Source organism: Schistocerca piceifrons, chromosome 10 (genome assembly GCF_021461385.2).
Source record: "Schistocerca piceifrons isolate TAMUIC-IGC-003096 chromosome 10, iqSchPice1.1, whole genome shotgun sequence".
Classification (NCBI taxonomy): Eukaryota; Metazoa; Arthropoda; class Insecta; order Orthoptera; family Acrididae; genus Schistocerca; species Schistocerca piceifrons.
The window spans coordinates 87,155,500-87,175,089 of NC_060147.1; the positions used below are offsets into that span (position 1 = coordinate 87,155,500).

General features: G+C 43.6%; 1 protein-coding gene across 1 annotated transcript in view; it reads left to right on the plus strand.

Annotated features, from left to right (window-relative positions):
- LOC124718713 (protogenin A-like) overlaps positions 1 to 19,590 on the plus strand; it is a 416,220-nt gene that overhangs the window by 266,996 nt on the left and 129,634 nt on the right. The window contains exon 5 of the mRNA XM_047244333.1: positions 17,998 to 18,066. Within this exon, the coding sequence (XP_047100289.1) occupies positions 17,998 to 18,066 (69 nt within the window). The remainder of the gene's footprint in view (positions 1 to 17,997; positions 18,067 to 19,590) is intronic.

The window sequence follows — 19,590 nt, forward strand, 5'->3', positions numbered from 1 at the left end:
CACTCCTGGAAATGGAAAAAAGAACACATTGACACCGGTGTGTCAGACCCACCATACTTGCTCCGGACACTGCGAGAGGGCTGTACAAGCAATGATCACACGCACGGCACAGCGGACACACCAGGAACCGCGGTGTTGGCCGTCGAACGGCGCTAGCTGTGCAGCATTTGTGCACCGCCGCCGTCAGTGTCAGCCAGTTTGCCGTGGCATACGGAGCTCCATCGCAGTCTTTAACACTGGTAGCATGCCGCGACAGCGTGGACGTGAACCGTATGTGCAGTTGACGGACTTTGAGCGAGGGCGTATAGTGGGCATGCGGGAGGCCGGGTGGACGTACCGCCGAATTGCTCAACACGTGGGGCGTGAGGTCTCCACAGTACATCGATGTTGTCGCCAGTGGTCGGCGGAAGGTGCACGTGCCCGTCGACCTGGGACCGGACCGCAGCGACGCACGGATGCACGCCAAGACCGTAGGATCCTACGCAGTGCCATAGGGGACCGCACCGCCACTTCCCAGCAAATTAGGGACACTGTTGCTCCTGGGGTATCGGCGAGGACCATTCGCAACCGTCTCCATGAAGCTGGGCTACGGTCCCGCACACCGTTAGGCCGTCTTCCGCTCACGCCCCAACATCGTGCAGCCCGCCTCCAGTGGTGTCGCGACAGGCGTGAATGGAGGGACGAATGGAGACGTGTCGTCTTCAGCGATGAGAGTAGCTTCTGCCTTGGTGCCAATGATGGTCGTATGCGTGTTTGGCGCCGTGCAGGTGAGCGCCACAATCAGGACTGCATACGACCGAGGCACACAGGGCCAACACCCGGCATCATGGTGTGGGGAGCGATCTCCTACACTGGCCGTACACCACTGGTGATCGTCGAGGGGACACTGAATAGTGCACGGTACATCCAAACCGTCATCGAACCCATCGTTCTACCATTCCTAGACCGGCAAGGGAACTTGCTGTTCCAACAGGACAATGCACGTCCGCATGTATCCCGTGCCACCCAACGTGCTCTAGAAGGTGTAAGTCAACTACCCTGGCCAGCAAGATCTCCGGATCTGTCCCCCATTGAGCATGTTTGGGACTGGATGAAGCGTCGTCTCACGCGGTCTGCACGTCCAGCACGAACGCTGGTCCAACTGAGGCGCCAGGTGGAAATGGCATGGCAAGCCGTTCCACAGGACTACATCCAGCATCTCTACGATCGTGTCCATGGGAGAATAGCAGCCTGCATTGCTGCGAAAGGTGGATATACACTGTACTAGTGGCGACATTGTGCATGCTCTGTTGCCTGTGTCTATGTGCCTGTGGTTCTGTCAGTGTGATCATGTGATGTATCTGACCCCAGGAATGTGTCAATAAAGTTTCCCCTTCCTGGGACAATGAATTCACGGTGTTCTTATTTCAATTTCCAGGAGTGTATTTGTATGGAGTGTAGCCATGTATGGAAGTGAAACATGGACGATAAATAGTTTGGACAAGAAGAGAACAGAAGCTTTCGAAATGTGGTGCTACAGAAGAATGCTGAAGATTAGATGGGTAGATCACATAACTAATGAGGTGGTATTGAATAGAATTGGGGAGAAGAGGAGTTTGTGGCACAACTTGACTAGAAGAAGGTATCGATTGGTAGGACATGTTCTGAGGCATCAAGGAATCACCAATTTAGTATTGGAGGGCAGCGTGGAGGGTAAAAATCGTAGAGGGAGACCAAGAGATGAATACACTAAACAGATTCAGAAGGATGTAGGTTGCAGTAGGTACTGGGATATGAAGAAGCTCGCACAGGACAGAGTAGCATGGAGAGCTGCATGAAACCAGTTTCTGGACTGAAGACCACAACAACAACAACAACAACAACAACAACAACAAGCTACAGACATCCGGCAGTTCTCCCGACATTTTATATATGTAAAGCTATAATCGAGACAAAACAAATACCGAAAAATAACGGTGATTCAGAACCAAAATACCGGTATCGGTTCTTCCCCACCCGTGTCGTAGACGACGGTGCCGGACTTACGGATGCTGGGGTGGCAGGCGCGATCCCAGGGTCACGTGCTGCGGGCGAGAGGTCCTTCTACCCTGTGGTCGGCGGTGGAGCCTGTTGGGGCGCTGTCTGGGGTGACGGTGGCGCCGCGTTGTTGTGCGGTGCTTCCCCTAAGTCGTCCTCTAAACATGCTTACGTTTGGCGGGCGCGGACGTAGAGTCTGTTGTTTGTTTAGCAGCGGCCGAGGTGTGACGACAGAGTCGCCGGTGGGCTGAATGTGGTGCGGTACAGCCGAATTGTCCAGGCGCACTGCAGAAGGTACCGTCTTCCGTATACCATCATCCCCGACTGCGATCGGACATTAGGCTGGTATTACACTATCAAATTTCTTTGTCAAAGACAAAGATGTGATCAAATATTAGTCAAATATATTTGACAAAGATCTTTGACGTGGCGCTCTAATGGGGTATTACACTGTGATCATATTTTTCGGCAAAGTTCAAGATGGCTGACAACAGCAACTTGTTATTAACCACAGCAGTTGCATCTACCGCAATTGCACTGTGTGCACATGCGGAGAGGAAAAAAAGGAAACATACCCGGGTGAAGCCGTGGGTTTTACAACGACACGATAAAAGCATTCAACAAAACTTGTTGCGTGAGCTTATAGTAGAGGACGCAAAGTCGTACATCAATTACTTAAGAATGGATGAGCATACATTTCTGTATGTGCTAAGTGAAGTGTATCCTTATATCACAAAGCACAATACTCACTTGTTGTTGTTGTGGTCTTCAATCCAGAGACTGGTTAGATGTAGCTCTCCATGCTACTCTATCCTGTGCAAGATTCTTCGTCTCCCAGTACCTACTGCAACCTACATCCTTCTGAATCTGTTTAGTGTATTAGTCTCCCTCTACAATTTTTACCCTCCACGCTGCCCTCCAATACTAAATTGATGATCCCTTGATGCCGCAGAATATGTCCTACCAACTGATCCCTTCTTCTAGTCAATTAGTGTCACAAATTTTTCTTCTCCCCAATCCTATTCAATACCTCCTCATTAGTTATGTGATCTACCCATCTAATCTTCAGCATTCTTCTGTAGCACCACATTTCGAAAGCTTCTATTCCCATCTGGTCTAAACTATTTATCGTCCACGTTTCACTTCCATACAAATACTTTCAGAAGCGACTTCCTGACACTTAAATCTATACTCGATGTTAACAAATTTCTCTTCTCCAGAAACGCTTTCCTTGCCATTGCCAGTCTACATTTTATATCCTCTCTATTTCGACGATCATCGGTTATTTTGCTCCCCAAATAGCAAAACTCATTTACTACTTTAAGCGTCTCATTTCCTAATCTAATTCCCACAGCATCACCCGACTTAAAGTCGACTACATTCCATTATCCTCGTTTTGCTTTTGTTGATGTTCATCTTATATTGTCCTTTCCAGACACTGTCCATTCCGTTCAGCTGCTCTTGCAGGTCCTTTGCTGTCTGTGAGAGAATTACTATATCATCGGCGAACCTCAAAGTTTTTATTTCTTCTCCATGGATTTTAATTGCTACTCCGAAATTTTCTTTTGTTTCCTTTACTGCTTGCTCAATCCACAGATTGAATAACAACGGAGATCAGCTACAACCCTGTCTCACTCGCTTCCCAACCACTGCTTCCCTATCATGCCCCTCGACTGTTATGACTGCCATCTGGTTTCTGTACAAGTTGTAAATAGTCTTTTCGCTCCCTGTATTTTACCCCTGCCACCTTCAGAATTTGAAAGAGAGTATTCCAGTCAACATTGTCAAAAGCTTTCTCTAAGTCTACAACTGCTAGAAATGTAGGTTTGCCTTTCCTTAATCTATTTTCTAAGATAAGTCGTAGGGTCAGTATTGCCTCACGTGTTCGAACATTTCTACGTAATCCAAACTGATCTCTTCCCCGAGGTCGGCTTCTGCCAGATCTCAATCCGTCTGTAAAGAATTCGTGTTAGTTTTTTTACAGCCGTGACTTATTAAACTGATAGTTCGGTAACTTTCACATATGTGAACACCTGCTTTCTTTCGGATTGGAAATATTTTCTTCTTGAAGTCTGAGGGCATTTCCCGAGTCTCATACATCTTGCTCACTCACCTAAGAACTGCTGTATCAGCTTGTTACAGGAGATGGTGGGGTTAGGTTATGTCAGGTCTCCAATCTTCTTAATCTAGTTTTGCATTCAGGGTGCCTCACGTTGTAAAGCGCCTCATCAGCTTCATACATCTCTATTAATTTTGTAGTTATCGATACACAACAATTGTATTTACCGGCAATGTTTATAAAAACACTACAGACTACAGAATGCAGCGATGCTAGCGCCCCCGTTCACATTGCAGTGAACAGAAGAAAAGCGACTTCTTTGATAAAATCTACAGCGAGGCCCTAGATTTGATCAAATATTTGACGATATTTGACAAAGTTCCCTATTACTCCATCAAATTTCTTTGAGAAAGATATTTGACTAAGATATTGGACAAAGGAATTTGATAGTGTAATAAAAGCCTTAGTTGGCAGCCCCCAGTCCCTCCTCCACATAATGACGAACTTGATCACCTATCTAATCTGTAGAATGAAAGACTTTTCTTGGAGCACTTTTATTTTTTAATCATGGAAGGTGAATGATATTTGGTGTGTGTGTGTGTGTGTGTGTGTGTGTGTGTGTGTGTGTGTGTGTGTGTGTGTGTGTGTGTGTGTGTGTGTGTGTGTGTGTGTGAGGGGGGGGGGGGTCGGTTTTTAGGATGAGTGACGAAGGAATTGATGGTGCGTCATAAGTGCTAGCCACAACTTACTTCATAAATAAGAAAGCTAACTATCCACAGTGAGAGTAGACACTTGTTCCAAAACATACTTCCACTGCATTATTCCCCTCAAATGTCGCTCTTGCTGGACCTGTGCACTATACTTACTGTTCGCAAATCTCTTGATTCCTGCACTCGTTGCTTCTGAACAGGACGTCAGTGCTTTGTGTCTGACCACAATCAGTAAAATAATAATAATACTGTGTACAGCACTATGGTAGCCCAACCCGTTAGATCACATAATATCAACAGGTACAAAAAAGTAAATTGGAAAAAGAAAACACTACATGGCAAGTACCCGTATCATATAACACAGCCACACATCGATCAAGACGCATCCAACATATGGTTAAGAAAAGGCAATATATACAGTGAGACGGAAGGATTCATGATTGCAATACAGGATCAAACAATAAACACCAGATATTACAGCAAGCATATTATTAAAGATCATAATACCACAACAGATAAATGCAGACTTTGCAAACAACAAATAGAAACAGTAGATCACATCACAAGCGGATGTACAATACTAGCAAATACAGAATACCCCAGAAGATATGACAATGTAGCAAAAATAATACATCAACAACTTGCCATACAACATAAACTAATAAATCAATACGTTCCCACATACAAGTATGCACCACAAAATGTACTGGACAATGATGAATACAAATTATACTGGAACAGAACCATTATAACAGATAAAACAACACCACATAACAAACCTGACATCATGCTCACCAATAAAAAGAAGAAATTAACACAACTAATCGAAATATCCATACCCAATGCAACAAATATACAGAAGAAAACAGGAGAAAAAAATTGAAAAATACATCCATCTGTCTGAGGAAGTCAAGGACATGTGGCATCAGGATAAAGTTGACATTATACCAATTATACTATCAACTACAGGAGTCATACCACACAATATCCACCAGTACATCAACGCAATACAGCTACATCTAAACGTATATATACAACTACAGAAATCTGTAATTATTGATACATGTTCAATTACCCGAAAGTTCCTAAATGCAGTATAACATATACCGTACAGTTAAAAGGAAGTCACGCTTGATCAAGGTCCGCGTCACTTTCCATTTTTAACCAGACATAACGTTTGAGAAAGGAAAGAAATAATAATACTGTGCACAGCACTATGGTAGCCCTTATACAGGGTGGTCCATTGATAGTGACTAGGCCAAATACCTCACGAAATAAGCATAAAACGAAAAAACTACAAAGAACGAAACCCGTCTAGATTGAAGGGGGAAACCAGATGGTGCCATGGTTGGCCCGCTAGATGGCACTGCCATAGGTCAAACGGATATCAACTGCCTTTTTTAGAAATAGGAACCCCCATTTTTGTTACATATTCGTGTAGAGCGTAAAGAAATATGAATGTTTTAGTTGGACCACTTTTTTCGCTTTGTGATAGATGGCGCTGTAATAGTCACAAACGTATAAACACGTGGTATAACGTAACATTCCGCCAGTGCGGACGGTATTTGCTTCGTGATACATTACCCCTGTTAAAATGGGCCGTTTACCAATTGCGGAAATGGTCGATATCGTGTTGATGGATGGCTATTGTGATCAAAATGGCCAACGGGGTGCTCGGTATCCTGGACGACATCATCCATGTGTCCGGACCGTTCGCCGCGTAGTTACGTTATTTAAGGAAACAGGAAGTGTTCAGCCACGAGCTGCAACAAATGATGATGTCCAAGTAGGTGTTTTAGGTGCACCAGGAATTGCATGGCGACGACTTTAAACGTCGTGTACAGTTGTGCCACTGGGCACAAGAGAAATCACGGCCCACTGAGCACAAAAGAAATTACGGGACGATGACAGATTTTTTGCACGCGTTCAATTTAGCGACGAAGCGTCATTCACCAACAGCGGTAACGTTAACCGGCATAATTTGCACTACTGTGCAACGGAAAATCCACGATGGCTGCGACAAGTGTAACATCAGCGACCTTAGCGGATTAATGTACGGTGCGTCATTCTGGGAGGATGGATAACTGGTCCAAGGATAATTGGCCCCCATTTTATGGAAGGCAATCTAAATGATGCAATGTATGCTGATTTCCTACGTAATGTTCTACCGATGTTACTACAAGATGTCTCACTGCATGACAGAATGGCAATGTACTTCCAACATGATGGACATCCGGCACATAGCTCGCGTGCGGTTGAAGCGGTATTGAGTAGCATATTTCATGACAGGTGGATTGGTCGTCGAAGCACCATACCATGGCGCGCACGTTCACCGGATCTGACGTCCCCGGATTTCTTTCTGTGAGTACAGTTGAAGGACATTTGCTATCGTGATCCACCGGCAAAGCCTGACAATATGCGTCAGCGCATTGTCAATGCATATGCGAACATTATGGAAGGCGAACTACTGGCCGTTGAGAGGAATGTTATTACACGTATTGCCACATGCATTGAGGTTGACGGACATTATTTTGAATATTTATTGCATTAATGTTGTATTTACAGGAAATCACGCTGTAACAGCATGCGTTCTCAGAAATGATAAGTTCACAAAGGCACATGTATCACATTGGAACAACCGAAATAAAATGTTCAATCGTACCTACGTTCTGTATTTTAATTTAAAAAACCTACGTGTTACCAACTGTTCGTCTAAAATTTTGAGCCATATGTTTGAGACTGTTACAGCGCCATCTATCACAAAGCGAAAAAAGTGGTCCTACTAAAACATTCATATTTCTTTACGTACTACACGAATATGTAATAAAAAGTTTTTTTTTTTTTTAAAGCGCAGTTGATATCCGTTTGAACTATGGCAGCGCCATCTAGCGGGCCAATCATAGCGCCATCTGGTTTCCCCCTTCAAGCTAGACAAGTTTCGTTCTTTGTAGTTTTTTCGTTTGACGCTTATTTCGTGAGATATTTGGCCCGTTCACGATTAATGGACCACCTTGTATAGTTACTGCTGTGTCGTGACTTCAATTAATTCATTTATCTGTTCGGAAGCGACTAATGAAGCAATTTCTAGACTTCTGCGGGTACTTCCCACAACTTGAAGACATTTTCTTGAGATATTTGGTATATTTTACGTATATGTCTCACTTTTATGATCTGCGATGTATGCGATGTACGGGCGTATAAGCTTACATTTTTTGCTTCATCAAGTGACCGTGGACCTTTGTATGTGACATACATTTTAACTTCATACGTGTGCCCGTTCCTGACCGGCCGTTGTGGCCGAGCGGTTCTAGGCTCTTCAGTCCGGAACCGCGCTGCTGCTACGGTCGCAGGTTCGAATCCTGCCTCGGGCATGGATGTGTGTGATGTCCTTAGGTTAGTTAGGTTTAAGTAGTTCTAAGTTCTAGGGGACTGATGACCTCAGAAGTTAAGTCCCATAGTGCTCAGAGCCATTTGAACCCGTTCCTGAGAAAAAGGGTTGTTGACAGTCAGGGGAACAAAGAGACAGGCAGACAGCAACGTGATACTATAACGTTTCCGTTTTTACCGACGTGGGTGCGGAACTCCAACGGCGTAAAAATGCCAATAAATGTAAATAGGGCTCGTTATGCATGGACACCAGTAGCACAGATTAGCCACTACCACACCCTATAGCCCCGTTACCAAGTCTTCGCAGGGACATTTTGCACGTTTACCGCTGTCTCAGATCACTCTGAAACATCAGCACTTAATTCATTCAATTTCTTCGTTTATTATTAAAATTTTCCCTTAAACGTCTCGTTCCAGTTGACATTTTTGTCTGTTACAATATTACATTTTAGTACATATTTGTTTCGTTCTTAAATATCTTTCGGATACATAGTAATATATAAAAGTCCTATGGAACAGGATACAGATAAAATTTAAAACGTCTCATTTTCTCTAATTGTGAATGCCGACATATGTACAGGGTTATTACAAATGATTGAAGCGATTTCACAGCTCTACAATAACTTTATTATTTGAGATATTTTCACAATGCTTTGCACACACATACAAAAACTCAAAAAGTTTTTTTAGGCATCAGAAATGTTCGATATGTGCCGCTTTAGTGATTCGGCAATCATCAAGCCGATAATCAAGTTCCTCCCACACTCGGCGCAGCATGTCCCCATCAATGAGTTCGAAAGCATCATTGATGCGCTGGCACGTTTCTTGGTAGAGGAGGTTTAAACACTGAATCTTTCACATAACCCCACAGAAAGAAATCGCATGGGGCTAAGTCGGGAGAGCGTGGAGGCCATGACAGTTTTCCAGTCTCCTGTTTAAGAAATGCCGTACATCATGATGGAAGTGCGGTGGAGCACCATCCTGTTGAAAGATGAAGTCGGCGCTGTCGGTCTCCAGTTGTGGCATGAGCCAATTTTCCAGCATGTCCAGATACACGTGTCCTGTAACGTTTTTTTCGCAGAAGAAAAAGGGGCCGTAAACTTTAAACCGTGAGATTGCACAAAGCACGTTAACTTTTGGTGAATTGCGAATTTGCTGCACGAATGCGTGAGGATTCTCTACCGCCCAGATTCGCACATTGTGTCTGTTCACTTCACCATTAAGAAAAAATGTTGCTTCATCGCTGAAAACAAGTTTCGCACTGAACGCATTCTCTTCCATGAGCTGTTGCAACCGCGCCGAAAATTCAAAGCGTTTGACTTTGTCATCGGGTGTCAGGGCTTGTAGCAATTGTAAACGGTAAGGCTTCTGCTTTAGCCTTTTCCGTAAGATTTTCCAAACCGTCGACTGTGGTACGTTTAGCTCCCTGCTTGCTTTATTCGTCGACTTCCGCGGGCTACGCGTGAAACTTGCCCGCACGCGTTCAACCGTTTCTTCGCTCACTGCAGGCCGACCCGTTGATTTCCCCTTACAGAGGCATCCAGAAGCTTTAAACTGCGCATACCATCGCCGAATGGAGTTAGCAGCTGGTGGATCTTTGTTGAACTTCGTCCTGAAGTGTCGTTGCACTGTTATGACTGAGTGATGTGAGTGCATTTCAAGCACGACATACGCTTTCTCGGCTTCTGTCGCCATTTTGTCTCACTGCACTCTCGAGCGCTCTGGCAGCAGAAACCTGAAGTGCGGCTTCAGCCGAACAAAACTTTTATGAGTTTTTCTACGTATCTGTAGTGTGTCGTGACCATATGTCAATGAATGGAGCTTCAGTGAATTTATGAAATCGCTTCAGTCATTTGTAATAGCCCTGTATAGGTTGGATACATTCTTCGAAGGATGTGTTGCGGCTTTGGATTGACTCTATTCTTACAAATGGCTCAGACGGTTCTAAGGACTATGCAACTTAACATTTGACATCAGTCCCCTAGACTTAGAACTACACTCCTGGAAATTGAAATAAGAACACCGTGAATTCATTGTCCCAGGAAGGGGAAACTTTATTGACACATTCCTGGGGTCAGATACATCACATGATCACACTGACAGAACCACAGGCACATAGACACAGGCAACAGAGCATGCACAATGTCGGCACTAGTACAGTGTATATCCACCTTTCGCAGCAATGCAGGCTGCTATTCTCCCATGGAGACGATCGTAGAGATGCTGGATGTAGTCCTGTGGAACGGCTTGCCATGCCATTTCCACCTGGCGCCTCAGTTGGACCAGCGTTCGTGCTGGACGTGCAGACCGCGTGAGACGACGCTTCATCCAGTCCCAAACATGCTCAATGGGGGACAGATCCGGAGATCTTGCTGGCCAGGGTAGTTGACTTACACCTTCTGGAGCACGTTGGGTGGCACGGGATACATGCGGACGTGCATTGTCCTGTTGGAACAGCAAGTTCCCTTGCCGGTCTAGGAATGGTAGAACGATGGGTTCGATGACGGTTTGGATGTACCGTGCACTATTCAGTGTCCCCTCGACGATCACCAGTGGTGTACGGCCAGTGTAGGAGATCGCTCCCCACACCATGATGCCGGGTGTAGGCCCTGTGTGCCTCGGTCGTATGCAGTCCTGATTGTGGCGCTCACCTGCACGGCGCCAAACACGCATACGACCATCATTGGTACCAAGGCAGAAGCGACTCTCATCGCTGAAGACGACACGTCTCCATTCGTCCCTCCATTCACGCCTGTCGCGACACCACTGGAGGCGGGCTGCACGATGTTGGGGCGTGAGCGGAAGACGGCCTAACGGTGTGCGGGACCGTAGCCCAGCTTCATGGAGACGGTTGCGAATGGTCCTCGCCGATACCCCAGGAGCAACAGTGTCCCTAATTTGCTGGGAAGTGGCGGTGCGGTCCCCTACGGCACTGCGTAGGATCCTACGGTCTTGGCGTGCATCCGTGCGTCGCTGCGGTCCGGTCCCAGGTCGACGGGCACGTGCACCTTCCGCCGACCACTGGCGACAACATCGATGTACTGTGGAGACCTCACGCCCCACGTGTTGAGCAATTCGGCGGTACGTCCACCCGGCCTCCCGCATGCCCACTATACGCCCTCGCTCAAAGTCCGTCAACTGCACATACGGTTCACGTCCACGCTGTCGCGGCATGCTACCAGTGTTAAAGACTGCGATGGAGCTCCGTATGCCACGGCAAACTGGCTGACACTGACGGCGGCGGTGCACAAATGCTGCGCAGCTAGCGCCATTCGACGGCCAACACCGCGGTTCCTGGTGTGTCCGCTGTGCCGTGCGTGTGATCATTGCTTGTACAGCCCTCTCGCAGTGTCCGGAGCAAGTATGGTGGGTCTGACACACCGGTGTCAATGTGTTCTTTTTTCCATTTCCAGGAGTGTACTTAAACCTAACTAACCTAAGGACATCACACACATCCATGCCCGAGGCAGGATTCGAACCTGTGACCGTAGCAGGAGCGCGGTTCCAGACTGAAGCGCCTAGAACCGCTCGGCCACCGCGGCCGGCCAGGAACGGGCACACGTATGAAGTTAAAATGTAGGTCACATATAAAGGTCCACTGTCACTTGGTGAAGCAAAAAATGTAAGCTTATATGCCCGTACATCGCTGATCATAAAAGCGAGACATATACATAACATATGCTAAATATCTCAAGAAAATGTCTTGTTCAAGTTGTGGGTAGTACCCACAATAGTCCAGAAATTGCTTCATTACTCGCTTCGGAACAGATAAATGAATTAATTGACAGCACGTCACGGCAGTAACTATATAAGGGCTACTATAGTGCTGTACTCAGCATTCTTCTTCTTCTTCGCGGATGGATCACTTAGGACCACGCGTAATCAACATTTGTTGGCCTTTCTTTTCGGCCAGTATTCCTTCATGAACAACGAATGGGCTAGCTTTCGTTGCGTAGACCATGTATGTCGGTTAGTTTTTCCCTCTTCTTCCTCAAAACCCCGTGTGTTTGTGATTTTTCTGATTTCATTTCTATCATGTAGATTTGGAGACCCTAATTCTCTCAGGTCTTTTTCCGTCTGTTTGTACCAGTTCGATCTTGTAGTTTTGTTGTTTAAAAATGTATGGATTTTGTACGTTAACCTGTTTGAGTCCATTCTTTCTAAGTGCCCCATGAATGGGATTCTTCTCATGCGCATTGTGTCTGTTATTTTGGAGATATTTTTATATATTTCTGCATTGGGTTTTGGATAATGTACCCCATCTTTAGTTCTTGATCCTAGTATTTTCCTCATTATCTTACGTTCTTTCACTTCTAATTCCTCTTTTAGTGTTCTGTGTTGAAGGTTTAGTGTCTCAGATGCGTAGAGAGCTTCGCGTCTAATTACCGTTGTATAGTGTCGTATTTTGCAGTTCCACGAGATACTCTTTTTGTTGTAAATGTTTTTTGTTAACTGAAACGCCGTCTCCATTTTCTGGACTCTTGATCTGACAGATTTCTTTTCATTACAATTTTCTGCAATCCATTCACCTCAATATTTAAATTCTTTTACTCGAGAGATGTAGTTATTACCAATTTTGAGATCAGAAGGTGGATCTTTGATGTCAGTCATAAATTTTGTTTTTTCAAATGAAATTTGTAATCCTATTTTAGCTGCCTGTTCTTGTAATAATTCTAATTATTATTATTATTTACTTCACTTTCTCAGACGTTAAGTCCGGTTAAAAATGGAGTGACGCGGACCTTGATCAAGCGTCACTTCCTTTTAACAGTACGGTATGTGTTATATTGCATTTAGGAACTTTAGGGTAATTGAACATGTATCAATAATTACGGACTTCTGCAGTTATATATATATGTTTGGATGTAGCTGTATTGCATTGATGTACTGGTGGATATTGTGTGGTATGACTCCTGTAGTTGATAGTATAATTGGTATGATGTCAACTTTATCCTGATGCCACATGTCTTTGACTTCCTCAGCCAGTTGGATGTATTTTTCAATTTTTTCTCCTGTTTTCTTCTGTATATTTGTTGTATTGGGTATGGATATTTCGATTAGTTGTGTTAATTTCTTCTTTTTATTGGTGAGTATGATGTCAGGTTTGTTATGTGGCGTTGTTTTATCTGTTATAATGGTTCTGTTCCAGTATAATTTGTATTCATCATTCTCCAGTACATTTTGTGGTGTATACTTGTATGTAGGAACGTGTTGTTTTAAAAGTTTATGTTGTAAGGCAAGCTGTTGATGTATTATTTTTGCGACATTGTCATGTCTTCTGGGGTATTCTGTATTTGCTAGTATTGTACATCCGCTTGTGATGTGATCTACTGTTTCTATTTGTTGTTTACAAAGTCTGCATTTATCCGTTGTGGTATTGGGATTTTTAATAATATGCTTGCTGTAATACCTGGTGTTTATTGTTTGATCCTGTATTGCAATCATGAATCCTTCTGTCTCACTGTATATATTGCCTTTTCTTAACCATGTGTTGGATGCGTCTTGATCAATGTGTGGCTGTGTTAGATGATACGGGTGCTTGCCATGAAGCGTTTTCTTTTTCCAATTTACTTTCTTCGTATCTGTTGATGTTATGTGATCTAAAGGGTTGTAGAAGTGGTTATGAAATTGCAGTGGTGTAGCCGATGTATTTATATGAGTGATTGCCTTGTGTATTTTGCTAGTTTCTGCTCGTTCTAGAAAGAATTTTCTCAAATTGTCTACCTGTCCATAATGTAAGTTTTTTATGTCGATAAATCCCCTTCCTCCTTCCTTTCTGCTTAATGTGAATCTTTCTGTTGCTGAATGTATGTGATGTATTCTATATTTGTGGCATTGTGATCGTGTAAGTGTATTGAGTGCTTCTAGGTCTGTGTTACTCCATTTCACTACTCCAAATGAGTAGGTCAATATTGGTATGGCATAAGTATTTATAGCTTTTGTCTTGTTTCTTGCTGTCAATTCTGTTTTCAGTATTTTTGTTAGTCTTTGTCTATATTTTTCTTTTAGTTCTTCCTTAATATTTGTATTATCTATTCCTATTTTTTGTCTGTTATTATTATTATTATTATTACTACTATTATTACTATTACTGGCTGTGGTCAGACACAAAGCATTGACATCCTGTTCAGAAGCAACGAATGCAGGAATCAAGTGATTTGCAATACCATCCCTGAAATGGTCTAACCTTCCCAGAGCCCCGACCTAAACTCAAGCGAACACCGTTGGGATGACGTAGAATATCGAATTCGCTCCAGATCCCAGTGCTCAAAATCAGAGACTTCTCTGATTTCGGCTCTTGAGGAGAAATGGACTGCCATTCTGGCTGGTCATTGACACCTTAGTGAAAGTGTCCCCATCAAAGGTGAAGATTGCACACACCCAGAGAGGGCGGGATGCATCCAATAAGGGTCGCCGAATACACTCTTTCTTTCCTGATGTACAGGAAAGACTACAACTGAAACACGTCGACCCAAGCCGGGGGATGGTTCATTTCCTGACAGGCCACGGGCCGTTTCCGGTACATTTAAACAGTGTGGGACTAACTAACGATGAAGTAGGCGTATGCGGAGAAACTGGGACACCAGAACATGTCACACTGCTGTGCAACACGCTAGCACAAGAGAGATCTGTACAGAATGACAATGACATCTCCAGAATAATACGTAATCCCTATAACTGAACACAATAATAGCGTAGCTGATATTGCATCGAACACTCTGCACGAAGAATACAAACGCCAAATCCCATATGGGAGAAGGCGTACACAAGCACAACAAACCACATGGAAGGACACAAACACGACCACGGATTCCGAAACCGAGGAAGAAACACTAAGTGAACATGGCTCAGAAGGGATCAGCTTGTAAGGGACCAAAACCAACAATGCATGACAATCCATGTCACAACACCGCCACAAACCACATAACAATCATAAAAAAAATAAACACTGGCACCTCATACTAAGACTGTAGTGATAATGTCGGTTTGGAGGAGAAGGCTCGAAGAATTTTTATTCCGAGGCTCCTCCTCCCCCATGACATCCTGCATAGTGTTGAAAGTATACTGCACAAGCAGTAATGTATTGCTCGTCTTACTGTGTGCAGACAGAAGTATGTTCTCTATTGACAGCTATAATCAATGAATTTCATATATCAGAAATGTATTAAGTTATTTGAGGAATAATGCATTCAAGTAGCAGTGAACTATATTCTATTTCAACTAACAAGTTACAAAAATGAATGTATTTCTCATGTGAAGCTAAAATTCATGTATTCCATGTATGAAGTGCTCAATCAGCATTTAGTCTGTATAATTTGTGTAAACATACATTAGCGCAAACAATTTCAGATGAGAATAACTCGAGGTTGTACCGAGACCTTCTCATCTGAAATAGATAGAAATAGGCCATTATTAACCAACATGCTACTTAGACTGTATAACTCATCCAAATACAGCTTATTACTTCCCTCTATATATTACAAGTTATTCCTAACCACGCTCATTGTGCATTTTCTTTTTTTTTTCTTTTTCTTTGACATTTGCATTTTATAAATTATATTCTCATCAACTTGGTAGTAACAAATTATATGGAACCATTTTAACAATTGTTAAGCATTCAATTCGCTGTAATCTCAGAGAAATCTTTATATATTATATTCTTTACATTATTTAAAAAAGCATTAACAACTGCACCAATAAGACTGTAACAATCAGAAGTCTGTGCTATTAGATTCAGAAGCATCCGACCCACCTTACATTTCAAGGCGGTGGGTTACTCTGTACTCCAGTATGAGATTTTCACTCTGCAGCGGAGTGTGTGCTGATATGAAACTTCCTGGCAGATTAAAACTGTGGTGGAGCACTTGCCCGCGAAAGGCAAAGGTTCCGAGTTCGAGTCTCGGTCCGGCACACAGTTTTAATCTGTCAGGAAGTTTCTTACTCTGTACTGTTGATGAAATAAATAAAATAATAAGTACCCCATATTAATGTCCACAAATAGTTGCAGGAATACTTGTGAAGAGATAGTATGAAACAGTAACAGGTGTATGGTCAGAACAGTCAAAACTTCTTGAAATTACTTACAAACTGTCTACATCGCAATGCACGTTTCTTAAAAGGTGACCGGTAAGGGTCATCGCATGGTGATCTTCAGACCTTCAACCATATTGATGGGCAATGATCGTGCACGGAGCAGGGACCACTGAATGACGATAGTCAACTGTTGACAGCTGAACTCAGAGCCATTGTCATCAATATGGGTGAAGATGATGACGTCACGATAGAAACCGGTCACCTTCGATGTAACCTGTTATAAAAGTAATTTCTAATATACAGAGGGGTCCAAAAAAATGTATCCACTGTTAGGTTGAACGGCAATGGCGAAATGAGTATGAAACAGAGCCACGGACACGTTTAACGATTCGTCGCATTCGAGACAAATTTGAAGCCGAAGGCTGTGTTAAAGATGTGCACAAACAACGATCTGGACGACCTGTAACAGTAACAAGTCCAGCTAACTCCCGTCGTGTGTTACAACAATTCACTCGCTCACCACAGAAGTCTGTGAGACAGTGTGCTCATGAAACTGGAGTGAGTCGCTCAAGTGTTCGGCGAATTTTGAAGACAGCAAAGTGGAAGTGCTACATCCCACGATTGCTACACGCAATGAACGAGGACGACCCAGATCGTAGAATGGAGTACTGCGAGTGGTTTACTAACATGGTGCGCAACGATGAAGAGTTTGCAGATATGATTGTATGGTCTGATGAGGCACAGTTCGAACTCAATGGTACAGTAAATCGCCACAATTGCATCTACTGGGCCGCCGAAAATCCGAACGTCCGTGTAGACAAAGCCGTGAATTTGCCAGGAGTAAATGTGTGTTGTGGGTTGTCTTACCGGGGCTCGATTGGGCCATTCTTCTTTGACGGCACAGTTACCAGTGAAGTGTACCTTCAGAAGCTTCAGACATCCATTTTACCTGCCATCCGAGACTTGTATGGAAGACGGAAGAGTTTACTTTCAACAAGATGGTGCCCCAGCCCACTACCAAAATCGTGTTAGGGCGCATCTCGACGAAAATCTAGCAGGAAGATGGATAGGCCGTAGAGGTGCTGTGGAGTATCCACCACGTTCTCCAAACCTATCTCTTCTGGACTTTTACCTGTGGGGAACGTCTACCGACAAAAGCAACGCACATTGGATGAACTTCAAGAATTCATCGTACATTCATGTGCAAATATCCAACTGAACACGTCGGTAGTTCGTGCTGCAGTTCGGCGCATTTTTGTGTGGATGTTAATGGTGACCATTTCGAACACCTACAGTGATATCTGTAAGTTGGACTTTAAGCTACACTTTCACCAAAAATGAGACAACTCCGTCAATTAGTTTGCATGTTATGGACTTTTAAACAGTGGATGCATTTTTTGGACCCCTCTGTATTTGTGATCGATGACTTTCTCCAGAAACATTTTCAAAAATACTTAACATTTTCACTGCCAGCTGTGTAAACTTTGCCGTGTGTTAGAGTGCCAGCTATTTTTATGGTTTTTCTATGTTTATTACGAAAACTGGCCAACAGTGAAGACCGATCGAGGTGGTCGGTCTACGAGATTTTGTATTTAAAAGCGGGAGAATCGTACCCTGTCAAATGGCGAGATTGACCGTCTGGTGAAATTAAAACGTTCTTTCATTCAATGTGTTAACTTCCTGTATCCCAGTTGACAGTTGATGTACACCCAATGTGATTTTCTTCCACTGCTCGTACTGAGTGCAACATTCTATACATTTTATGTGAGTTTTTGTTTCCATTTGTTTCAGATACGTTACTGTAGAGCCGGGAGTTCTCTACATAACCTCTGTTGAAAGCTCAGACGAAGGCAACTACAGGTCAGTATCTTGTACAAACTTTTGGTTTATACATGTTGTTATCTAAAATTGTTCATGATTAGTGAAGCTGACAGTTTCTGGCGTCAGTTGTTAGTGTAAATTATCTGTTAGTGCTACATGAAATGTGAAGAATTGACAGTCTGCATTCGATATGTTTCGCCGTGACATTTCCAGTGTAGCACTCCGTCTTCAGGCCACAAGTGGTCCATCGGGACCATCCGACCGCCGTGTCATCCTGTCATTGAGGATGAGCATAGGAGGGGCGTGTGGTCAGCACACCGCTCTCCCGGTCGTTATAATGGTTTTCTTTGACCGGAGCCGCTACTATTCGGTCGAGTAGCTCCTCAATTGGCATCGCGAGGCTGAGTGCACCCCGAAAAAATGGCAACAGCGCATGGCGGCTTGGATGGTCACCCATCCAAGTGCCGGCCACGCCCGACAGCGCTTAACTTCGGTGATGTGACGTGAAAAAGTGTATCCACTTCGGCAAGGCCGTTGCCAATTCCAGTGCAGTGCGTATATTAAAAACAGAAAGAGTGTTGAGCACTTTTACGTATTATTGGAATCGACCACCAGTTGTCAAACATACGAGTATTAACACTTTGACGTGCGGCTGACGTACTATTAACGGTGCTTGTGGGAATGGCGGGGAATTTAATATTTCGTCACGCCAGTAATGATGAATTTCCGCGGTGGCAGACATAATACATATTTTTGGCTCTCACAAACGTGTGTTAGACCTGCAGTCTTTGTAGTTTCTGCTTGATAGAGGTAGCGGTATCACTAGAAAATTCGTCGTTTTTGAAACCTTTGTTATCGTCTCTCGTTTCGTAGCCGTTACCTAACGTTGAAGTTGGCTCTATGTGTTTTGTGTGCTATTGCGTTCAAAATGTGAAGTGAAGAAGAGAAACGTCTGGAGCCAATGATACACGAGTCTGCAGATGATGGGAACGAAATATGTGGTGATGATTCGGACTACACGTTTATCGTATTATTTTTGCGGGTTGTGTTGTTATGAAGGCTTTTACTGCAGTAAAATCAGGAAAACAATTCGAGCATATGATTCCAGCGAGTGTAATGTTGGACTATGTATCCCTTCATGTTTCATTTCGTATCATACTCTGTTGGACATGTCTGTTATGTAGTTCTTTAGATTTAAATTGCTAGCTCACTGCTGTAGGTATTTTAATACCGGAACGTCTTTTTCAATTTTTTTCTGCGATAATTACTGTTAAATTGAAGTTTATCTGTGGGTTCAGATTTAATACTAGCAATTCCAAAATATGTATATTCAATGCAGAAAGTCCAATAAACCTAAAAATGCTTTGAAATTCGGACCACATATTTGTAGACACGAGTTGTATCTTCCTAAAACCTCGTATTTTAGCCTGTCCACAGGTAACATCAGCTACGTACAAGACCAGCACCGTAAATGTTAAAGGCCAATTTAACGTGCTGACTAAAATTCGGCAGCATTGCCAACAACACGATATTTTCGGAACATGGTTTTGCTTCTTTCTCAAG